Genomic DNA, 10,253 nt, shown 5'->3' with positions numbered 1-10,253 from the left:
TTTACATTTTTATGATGTAAATTAAGGGAGCAAAAGCAGTATCAGCTCCAAATATCAGCGCAAGAAAATCGGCAGCCCGTATCGGTCATCAGCTAAGGCTGATGAAAAGAAGATCGGTATCCGCATCGGCAATAGCAAATCCATATTGATCGATCCCTACTGTAAAGCCCTGGAAGGTGTAATGTGATTCCAAGTGATGCACAGCCTCACCATGTATAACCAGATATGCATGTAGTTCTTGTCTCACAGTTTCTTACCATACCTAAAGGCATGGGGAGGGCTGAGGCCATTCAATAATGCCTTTTTCCTCAGTGGGATGCTGTTGCTATATCCCATCAAGCTCCTCCACCCTCATTTAAAAGCAGTGAGGCCTCCTCAGCCATGTGTCAGCAGAATACGCTTTTTACTGATTCCAAAACATTTGCCTGCGCTGAGCATGTGGCGATTTTAGTCCTGTTTGAAAAAGTCTTGAGCCCTAAAAAAAAAATGTTTAAAAAGAAAAGTCAGCGTTTGACAAGCTCCCGTGAGATTGTTTTTTGAGCTACAGCGAAGGTTCTGGTACCAACTGAAACTGCACATCCAGCCAAACAAGTAGCTGTCGACCACATTAAACTATCACGTTGGAAAGGTGGTCATAACATGCCTAAAAAGTCGGCAAAACTGTTTCAAACCTAAATGGGCATGTGTAATGACAGGTTCATTACACTCTCATGTCAAGATATCTAAATGAGCTGAAGACTATTTGGCTTTGGTGAGTGATTTACAGCCATGTCTGACACATGTCAGCTAGCTGTAGCCTAGGTTAGTTAGGTTCAGAGTTCTGCATGAAGTGAAAATAATAAAAATTGAAATTGTGAATTTGTTATTATTATCAGCTTTTTCTCTTCCCTGCTTCTGCATACTGTAGAAGCCTATCTTTAAGTGTTGGCATTGTAGGAATTGGATGTGACTAAATACTGAACCTAAGAGACCAAATTATTCAGTATTTGCATAATACCATTTCATTTGTAATACCACATCACCTTTGAAGTAATGGCCCTGTTGCTCAGCATTGAGGTAAGTTTTATAAAAATAATTGGCACTGTTGTAGTTGAAAAATACATTTAGAAAAACCTAAATACATTACCTTATTATAACCTTATTATAAAAAGAGGCCAAGCCATTTACTTCGAGATGTTTCCCCTTGATGCTATAATCCAGCTCCCTTCAGACAGCAGTTTAAAACATGGTGTCTTACAAACTCTTTCAGTGGCAAGTGCTGGAGAAAAGTCACATAACATATGGCAGTGTGACAAAAATGCAAAACTAGATTAGATATTCATTTTGAGGGGAAAACAGGGCCTGCAGCTATTCTTCACATATTTATCTCTGAAATATCAGCTAATAAGTTATTTTTTTGTGTTTTGGTACTAGGCCTACTTGATTAAATGCAACCTGTGTTAGGGCTGGGCAATCTATCGACGTTGAAGAGACTAGATACTGTATCATCTTAGATTTTGAATATATCGTAATATAAGTGTTGTCTTTACCTGGTTTTGCAGGCTGCATTACAGTAAAGTGATGTCATTTTCTGAATTTACCAGACTGTTCTAGCTGTTTTATTATGTCCCTTTACCCACTAAGTCATTAAATCATTTCTGGAGAATATTTATCAAAATTCTTATTGTGTAAATAAAATTTTGTTAAATTACTAATAGTCGACCATACAATATCGTCGCAATATCGACATTGAGGTATTTGGTCAAGAATATTGTAATATTTGATTTTCTCTATACCGCCCAGACTTTTTTTTTTTTTTTTCAACTTTTTATTTGTTTATTTCAAAGGATCCCCATTAGCTGACGCCACGACAGCTAGTCTTCCTGGGGTCCAAACAATACATCCAAAAGACAATAAATACAACAAAACATCACAAATATATCATATATAAATTCACAAACAAAACTGACAATGCAAAAAATACTAACAAACTAAATATAACTTAACGTGTGTTATCTTGTTGATTATGCTGGAGCTGCTGAGGGTCTTTGGGGAGTTTTCAGGAGAGTTTTCAAAGAAACCCTAAACACTGAAGTGTTTACCCTGACAAAGAAAAAGTAGGCTAAAGAACCCTAGTGCCATCTAACAATTTTGCCAAGATAACGTGTTGCAGTTATAGAGTGAGTTACTGCAAGAGAGATAGCAGTGTGAATCCCAAAATAACAGGGACGCTGTTGACATGTTTCCCTTACAGCGTGGTGTCTGGTTTACCATTGTACCCTGCTGTATTTAGACTGGGACTCAGTCTAATGTCAGCTGCTGGGGGGGGGGGGGGGGGGGGGGGGACAGCTGCTTCATCATCACAGCTTTACAGCTCAACTCTGCTCCTCGTGCTTTTGTCAGCTGATTGTTTCTTCCTGGAAACTCAAAAATATTGTTCACAAACATACCACATGCTCTTCAGAGAAACAGCTCAAGTAGGATAAACGACTGTGGACATTATTTCATCAACTGTACTTCACATTGTGTCTTACCCATGGTGGTAAATCAGAGGTCGTAAGACCCTGCTTGATACTCCTCTCCTCTTGCTCAAAGAAAGCAAGAGCTCGGCTCAGTCGGCTGTTCTTCCCTCCAGTGATTCTCCTCCACCAGAAGAAGATAACAAGTCCAATCAATAGCCAGCTGAAACTGAACTCAAAATAGCCCAATGCGTAAATAGGGAAAATCAGAACAAACGTTTTAGCAACGTGAACCCAGGTCTGTGTCAACTCGCGGGTCGAGGACACCGGGATATCATCGGGTATGTTCCCCTCTGAAGGATGGGGAAAGTTGGCGCTGGGCTGCGCGGGGCTCGGCGCGATGTGTCCATTCTCCTTAGGTAGTTGGGCTCCTCGTTTATCTGTCATGCTGTCTCTAGAAATGGCTCTGTGCTCCGGAGTCCGTCTTTAAACGGTTAAATGCGGATAAGATTAGGTGACGAGGTTCCCATGTGCGAAGCGGTTCCTTTCGGGAGCCAGTTCTCACGTCGGCTCACCCGCACACCAGCCCATGGCCTCCGGGGGAATCGTTAGCATTGACCACTTTAGTTTCCGCAACGACTAAAATCTTGGGAATGGATTCAGCATGGTTAAAACTGAGCCGGTCCAGTCAAGTCCACAGCTCTACTAGCTCTGCCTCTACACAGGTTAAATTATGGAGTTAGATTCCTGCCAAAAGGTTGTACACAAAAAAATGTGTTTCACCACAAATAAAGTTGTTTGTACATAAAATGTGTTGCACACAATAAAGTTGTTTTGCAAACTGTCTTCAAACGTTACACACACATAAAACTTGTTTTACAAACTGTCCCCAAACGTTGCACTCAAAATCATTTATAATTGTCCCGAGTACAAACGGTCTCTGCTCGCTCAAAACAGCCTCTCTCTCAGTACGAAACATTCCACACCCCTCTGTGGCAAATTTCTGCCAAAAGTCACATGATACATTAGGAGTATTCTGATTTTGTGACAGCAGGGAGCGCTCTTTCACAGCTAACACCATGAGCACCCACGGGAAGTTTCCAAATTTCACGGTGAAATATTAATATCTGACCCTCTGTTGCTCTTCCCTTATTGTGTTATTTTAAATAGATAGAACCAGAGTGGATACCAAGATAAGGCATTGTTAACAGATCATAATTCGGTTTTTTTTGTTGTTGTTTTTAACAAAAAAATAACTGTCTATTGTATAGGCACTTGAAGCCTACACAATATTTGATTTGAAAAGAACATGGTCCCTTGCCGTGACTATCGGTGCCTTTAACTGAAATTGTAAATGCTCTATCTGCATAGTTATGGCATAGTCAGATATTAATATTTCACCGTGAAAGTTTGGAAACTCCCCTGTGGGTGCTCATGGTGTTAGCTGTGAAATGCCGTCTTGTCTTCCTCAGCCAAACCGGGCGTTTCAATTGTTTTGAGAGCGCCCCTGCTGTCACAAAGTCAGAACTACTCCCAATGTATCATGGCTTTTGGCAGAAATTTGCCACAGAGGGGTGTGGAATTGTTTCGTACTCGAAGAGGCTGTTTTGAGCGAGCAGAGACGTTTTGTACTCGGGACAATTTATAATGATATTTTGAGTGCACGTTTGGGACAGTTTGTAAACAAGTTTTATGTGTGTGTAACGTTTGAGAACAGTTTGCAAACAACTTTTATTGTGTGCAACACATTTTTTTATGTACAAACACTTTTATTTGTGTGAAACACATTTTTTTGTGTACAACCTTTTGGCAGGAATCTAACTCCATATTAAATGCTCATTTCCACAAACACACAGGGATCATGCACTGAGAGCGCTGCCAGTGCTGCCCTAAAAAGGAAAGAACAGCGCCATCTGCTGCTCATTAGAGGTAAACACAGCTGGTAATAAACAATTGCACTTCGGTAACGATGAAGTACTTGTCAAATTGCAAGCTATTCTCAGCTAAACTTACATGTGAAATTGGCTGTATTTCAAACAAGTATGCTAGCGTTAGCTAAGTTACCTTGCTATCAAATGCCAGAGCCGTTAAGGCCAAGACACGGACTGGTGTGTAATGACGAGCACAGAGAAATCGATCAACAGACGACAGACATCTAAACTAAATTAACCCAAACACAACTAACACAGCATAAGATGTACTAGTAGTATCAACGTTACCCTTGTAAACAAAACAATTTGAATACTTTTTTTAAAACACACATTTAGTTATAAAGTCATTGACCGTTGGCATGGCAACTGTTGTTGAGCCCAGTGATTGCTCTGCTGTTGACTACCAAGCCTGTTGTCAAGCTGAAATGACGCGTTCCCCATGGTTTCGACTAACTGCGCTTGCGCTCAAGAGACTTACCATCATGGCGGCGTCGTTACAAACATATGAGTTGATTTTTGGCGTTTGAAAGACTTCAACAGTAAAAACATAAGTGAACATGCATAGTGACAAGGTAAGTGCTTTTTACCGTTAACCTTACCGTATACAGAGAAAAGATAGGGAATCGTTTTGCAGTAGAATATCACCATGAACGCTGTGGTAGTTATCAAACGTTAATCAGGTAGGAAATGAAAGTTGTCTTGCTGATTGGCATGTATTTGGTTTGATATCATAGAAATATGTTTAAGTTGTCTTTGAATGAACGTTGATTTAGTCATCCAGTGAACATAAAAAATATACTTCTTTAGAAAATAACCAAGGAAGACACATGGAGACCAGCTGATCTGAGAAGACACATCAGGGTAAGTTTATGTTTATGAAAGCATTGCACAAGGTGGTGATTCAATCTCTTTAGCTAAATCACTTTATATCAGTAGACAACATTACATGGAAATAATACAAATGGTTTTATTAACTTATTTTTTAGGAGGAAGGACTAGGTGATGACTATGTTAAGAAGCGAGATGTCAATGAGAGAAAGCACCGTGCTGGTGAATCTATAGAAAGACGCCGCAGAGACCCAGAGAAGGAGTCCAGACGAGAGAGAGACAAGCCCAGGGATAGTACAAGGGAGAGAAGAGATGGAGACAAAAAAGACAGATATGCAGATCGACTGAAAGAGGGTTCTCTGGATAGGAGAGGTGTTAAGGAAAGGGATAGCAGAGATGACAGGGATAGAGAGAAGAGAAGGGAAAGAGACAAGTTGGTAGACGGAAAGAGATACGATGATGATTTCAAGAGGAAAGAAAGGGAGCATGAAAAGGAGAGAGACAAGGAACGACATAGAGATAAAGAGACGGAAAGGAATAGAGAAAGAGGCAATGAGGAGGGCAAGGACAAAAGAAGGGAAGAGAGAGACAAGGAGAGACGGAGAGAAGAACGAGACAGAGAGCACAGGACTGAGAGGGAGAGACGGAGACACAAGGAAAGTGGAGATGGAGAAAGAGATCGAATGGAAAAGCAGGAAAGAGAGAAGAAAGATCGGCATCGAGAGAGAGAGCGACCCAAAGATGAATATGAATTCAAGAGGAATGACAAAGAAAGACAAGAGAGGCGTGCAGACAGTACGCGTTTGGAAATGAAGGAGGAAAGAGGTAAGGCCACAGTAGTGTGTGCACATAACCTGCCATATTCACAGGATTATAACTTCTGTATGAAATTTCTGATTTCAGTGCACAAAGAAGAACAGAGAAGACATGGGGAGGAGAAAGAAAGGAGACCCAAAGAGAAAGGATATGTAAGCACCTGCAGTAATATTTATCAGTATTTTGCATTTCAAATCCATTAATTAATTTGCCTCAACAGTTGAGCATTTCACTTGTGACTTGTATGGGTAAATGTAGATCCTTTGGTCACAATCGTTTTACTGGTGTGGATTTTTGCTGTTCTCTAGGATGAAAAGCGGAAGCATGACAGTGAACCCAGGGAGCATCTAGACTTGAAGGGGTCAGGCAAAGAGGTCAAGTATCATGGGGGTGACACAGATGGAGCAGAACGGGACCAACACAAAGAAAGAAGGCACAGAGAGGAGGAGAAACCAGAAAGAAATCAGAACAGAGATGGGACAAAGTCCAAGAAAGCAGCGTCTAGCAAAAGTCATAAACATGAGACTAAAACTGAGGTTTGTATGGTCATAATTTGCCTATACTGTAACCATTTCCTGTTTATGGTTCCCTAATGATGGCCTTTTCCCTCCATGTGTCATTTTTATGATCCAGGATGTAGCAAAGGTATCTGAGCACCTGAGCAACGATATAGGAGAAACAGAGGAGCCTGTAAGATGCTTGGTTACTTTGCTGTGCATTTCTTGGGGTTTCTTTTTGTTTTTAGTTTAGCCGTGTGTTTTTTCTCATTGATAACTGGCTGAAACACAAACAGTATAATCTCACAGCTACATTTTGGTGCTTGCATGAAAACAAACCACGTTTCACCTCAAGCTGCAGCTGCTTGTTTGAAGTTATGAGCTGAAACTGAAAAAAACAAACTGATTGCAAGTGAATTGGTGTTTTATTGTTTGGTTAGTGAGCCATATGTTGTGGACTGCATGTTATGCACTCCTTTTCTTCGGCACTACTTTCAGCTTCAGTTATACTTTAGTGCTGCATCATCTCAAAGAATTTCTGCATCTTTTGTTTTAGGAGTGTTTAGGATATTTTCTACTGTGTGCATGTCTGTAACGTTTGCAGGTTGCCAATGATGAAGATTTGGCTGACCAGGAATATGAGGATGACTTTGAGGTAATAAGACAACCTTTAAGTTATGAAATAGGCTACATATTGTAAAACCAAAGTCTGTTGTTTCTAAGTTTTCCCATCATGTTTTTTTCTTCTCTTTTAAACATCCATTCAATTCATTCAATTTTGTGTTGCTTTTGCATGCTGTAATCGATTAAAGAAACTGGTGAGTATTCAGACGCTTTTACAAGTGCATCCATTTTCATTATTCCAAAGCTTGTGCTCATAGCATCTTTATTTCTTTGAGGCAAACATATTGTATGTAATAAATGATGGGATTTCTCTGTTGAAAGGATTATGAAGAGGATTTTGAAGAAATGGATGAGAGCGCAAGTGAAGATTTCGGCGACGAGGAGCCACAGCCTCCAGAGGTGGGTGAAGAGAGGGAGGAACTAACAGAACAAAAGAGAAAGGAAATCCAAGCAATTCAGAGAGCCATGGATGAAGAGAACGACAGAGTCGGAACCGCTCAGTCCAGACAAATTCCGAGCAAAAAGGAGGAAGAAAGGCCTAAATGGTCCGGAGGTACAGTTCTTTCTTCTGACATATCAATCCAAAACATGTTTTAACTAAAGAATGAGATGTTAGTGCATGTTACAGTGGACCCAGATTTCTTTCTTCATGTCTGATCTGAAGAATTAGAGTGGATCTAATGCATCTTTGCTGCTCTGTTTATAGGGTCTGAAAAGAGCCAGAGTAGAGCCTCCCCCCGTGGGAAGTTTATCGACTTTGTGGCCGCAAAGCAGCGGGAAGTCAGCAAGAAAGTTGCCACAAAACAGAAGTAAGGGAATTTGCAAAAAAACATATTCATGTTGAATGGTTTGTAATATGAATAATATGATACTCGTGATGACTTCCTTTTTATGATTTGAGACACTTTTGTCTTGGAATCTTGAGCAAGGATGTATCTTCTATGTGTTTCTTAATGTGTGTTTTTTTTTTTTCTTCTCACTACAGGAAACGCAGCACAGAGCTTCTTCGCTTAATTGATCTGGATTTCTCAATGACAGTCTCATTGTTGGATCTGCCACCTGTTAATGAATATGACATGTATATCAGAACCTTTGGAACTGCAAACACTAAGCAGGTCAGTATTTGTTCTCTTTTACTTTACACAGATACATGTAACTGAATAATTAAAGACAAAAAGAATAAAATATAGCTATATAAAATAGCTATAGTTCATGTCTTAATAACGGCTTCCTTGTCAGGCTTATGTTCAGTGTAATGAGGATAATGCAGACAGGGACATCCAGACAGAGGAGATAGAGGTGTGTGAGAAGTGGACGCAGCATCCTCCAGAGCACAATGGAGCCTGTGAGGGTAAGGAAAAGCCTGCTAAAAGGATTTTTCTCAGATGAAGTCAGTGTTTAAATGTAGAGTTCATTAACAGTGTTTTTTTTTTTTTAACAGATCCAAACCTATCCCAGGAAGCACGAGACAAAAGGGAAATTAACTTTGATTCGCGGCGTCTGACAGCATTTCTGCGCTCCGCCTCTCAGGTTATCTCTCATACACAGTTTTTAAGGTACGTTTTTTTTGTGGCCAAAACTAACGTCTGTTATCTTTTGTGACTGAATCAAGGTCATGGTTGTGCTGCTGGAAGAGGATCGGGCTGAGAAAAACTCCCTGAGCAAGCCGAGGTCTCAGAGCGACACGCTGTCTTTCAGCGATGGAAGATTACAGCTCAACACTAAGTTGCCTTTTCTTTATGGTAATGTATGCACAACAACTAGAGAAATTCATTTTGTTCTTACTCTAATTGTACTGCCAAACCACTGTGTTCTCATTAGTCTTTTACTAGTTGGTTGTACTATTTGGATAGCAACTGATCACAATATGCTGTTTGCTCTAGATACTACTTCCCACGGCTTGCAACATTTTTGATTAAATTGCAGGTCGCCGCATCAGCCTGGTGCACTTCTCTCAGGTCCAGAGGCACACCATGATGTCAGTCCACAGCCCTACAACGAAGCCCAGTGCTGTGCGTCTAGACACCTGCACCATCATCTGTATCTGGAACATTTGGGAGCCGTCCAGACCTCAAAAAGTCCTTGTTTACGAATCTGAGGTGAGATTTTTAAGTTCTTTTTTCAGTTGTTCGTTTAGTGACATATGAGCTAGGCTAGTATTTAGTTGCTCAGAAGTTCTACACACTAAACAGTAATCATCAGGCCTTGTTGCTCTGCTAACAATTACAATAGTAATTCTCTATATTTCATTATATGAATATCTCAAAAAGGATAGTCTTACAGTGCACCACAACCATTGTTTTGGTCTGACAGCAAAAATCTGCCAATAACTACTAAAGGAACTAAAGTCACCTCACCATTAACGTCCACAAACATGCCACATACACTGCCACACTACACACTGCCACTGACATTAACTCCATTTAATGCTTAATGCAGGTGCAGTGTTGCTGCTTCAGCCCTGGAAAGGCCATATTGGTGTTTGCAGGCACATCAGTTGGCTCTGTGGTGCTGTGGGACCTGAGGGAGCACACTAGTGACCATTATAGTTTGAAGATAGGGGAGGATGAGTGGACTTTCCGACATCCTACCTTCTCCACTGGTAGGTTACAATTTAGACCTCAATTCAGTTTGAAAACAAACAACAGCTGCTGGTTGAGACGATAATACCACAGATGAATTCCTGTTTGTGCCACAGAGTTTGAAACAGAGATTTCCCCAAAAATGTAACTATTCCACTCATGCCCATATTATAATTTTCCTACATTTTGTGTGCCTTTTCCTTTTACTTTCTTCTCTGTTCCACTATAACTATATAACAAAAAATCCTGGTTAAACAGCAACAATAGCTGGATGAATGGACAGATTTATCACAAAAGAAATAATTCATTCCTTTAAGGTCTACATGAATTTTACATAAAGTCAGATGTCTTGCAATAGCAGTGGGAATTTTGCAGCCAGTTTTTGCAAAAACTCGTAATATTACCGCTAACGGAAGCTAGACAAAATATTTAAGCCGTTTGTTAATTAAATTGTTACCTTCTAAGGCGTTTTTGCAGAAATCCGAAGCAATGTAATTTTCTCTTGCGTGTAATTTGCCTTGGTGTGTTTGGTAAAAA

The 10,253-nt window shown here is 40.3% G+C and overlaps 2 protein-coding genes across 8 annotated transcripts in view; one reads left to right on the top strand and one right to left on the bottom strand.

Moving 5' to 3' along the window:
* Positions 1–3,164, bottom strand: part of esyt2b (extended synaptotagmin-like protein 2b) — a 35,005-nt gene extending 31,841 nt beyond the window's left edge. For 3 of the 4 annotated variants that reach the window (XM_032504105.1, XM_032504106.1, XM_032504107.1), the window contains exon 1: positions 2,514–3,164. In XM_032504105.1, the coding sequence (XP_032359996.1) occupies positions 2,514–2,885 (372 nt within the window). In that variant the 5' untranslated portion in view covers positions 2,886–3,164. The remainder of the gene's footprint in view (positions 1–2,513) is intronic. The other variant, XM_032504109.1, reaches the window with a different exon arrangement.
* A 1,606-nt stretch (positions 3,165–4,770) lies between these two features.
* The window catches only part of dync2i1 (dynein 2 intermediate chain 1), a 9,096-nt gene continuing 3,613 nt past the window's right edge, over positions 4,771–10,253 (top strand). Inside the window, exons 1-16 of one of the 4 annotated variants that reach the window (XM_032504189.1) lie at positions 4,771–4,941; positions 5,177–5,230; positions 5,356–6,022; positions 6,101–6,165; positions 6,322–6,549; positions 6,647–6,703; positions 7,115–7,165; positions 7,323–7,328; positions 7,456–7,687; positions 7,841–7,943; positions 8,120–8,249; positions 8,374–8,485; positions 8,576–8,664; positions 8,747–8,876; positions 9,061–9,233; positions 9,574–9,736. In XM_032504189.1, the coding sequence (XP_032360080.1) occupies positions 4,927–4,941; positions 5,177–5,230; positions 5,356–6,022; positions 6,101–6,165; positions 6,322–6,549; positions 6,647–6,703; positions 7,115–7,165; positions 7,323–7,328; positions 7,456–7,687; positions 7,841–7,943; positions 8,120–8,249; positions 8,374–8,485; positions 8,576–8,664; positions 8,747–8,876; positions 9,061–9,233; positions 9,574–9,736 (2,275 nt within the window). In that variant the 5' untranslated portion in view covers positions 4,771–4,926. The remainder of the gene's footprint in view (positions 4,942–5,176; positions 5,231–5,355; positions 6,023–6,100; positions 6,166–6,321; positions 6,550–6,646; positions 6,704–7,114; positions 7,166–7,322; positions 7,329–7,455; positions 7,688–7,840; positions 7,944–8,119; positions 8,250–8,373; positions 8,486–8,575; positions 8,665–8,746; positions 8,877–9,060; positions 9,234–9,573; positions 9,737–10,253) is intronic. The other 3 variants (XM_032504191.1, XM_032504190.1, XM_032504192.1) reach the window with 3 other exon arrangements.

Source organism: Etheostoma spectabile, chromosome 22 (genome assembly GCF_008692095.1).
Source record: "Etheostoma spectabile isolate EspeVRDwgs_2016 chromosome 22, UIUC_Espe_1.0, whole genome shotgun sequence".
NCBI lineage: Eukaryota > Metazoa > Chordata > Actinopteri > Perciformes > Percidae > Etheostoma > Etheostoma spectabile.
This window is presented reverse-complemented; position numbering and strand designations above follow the sequence as displayed.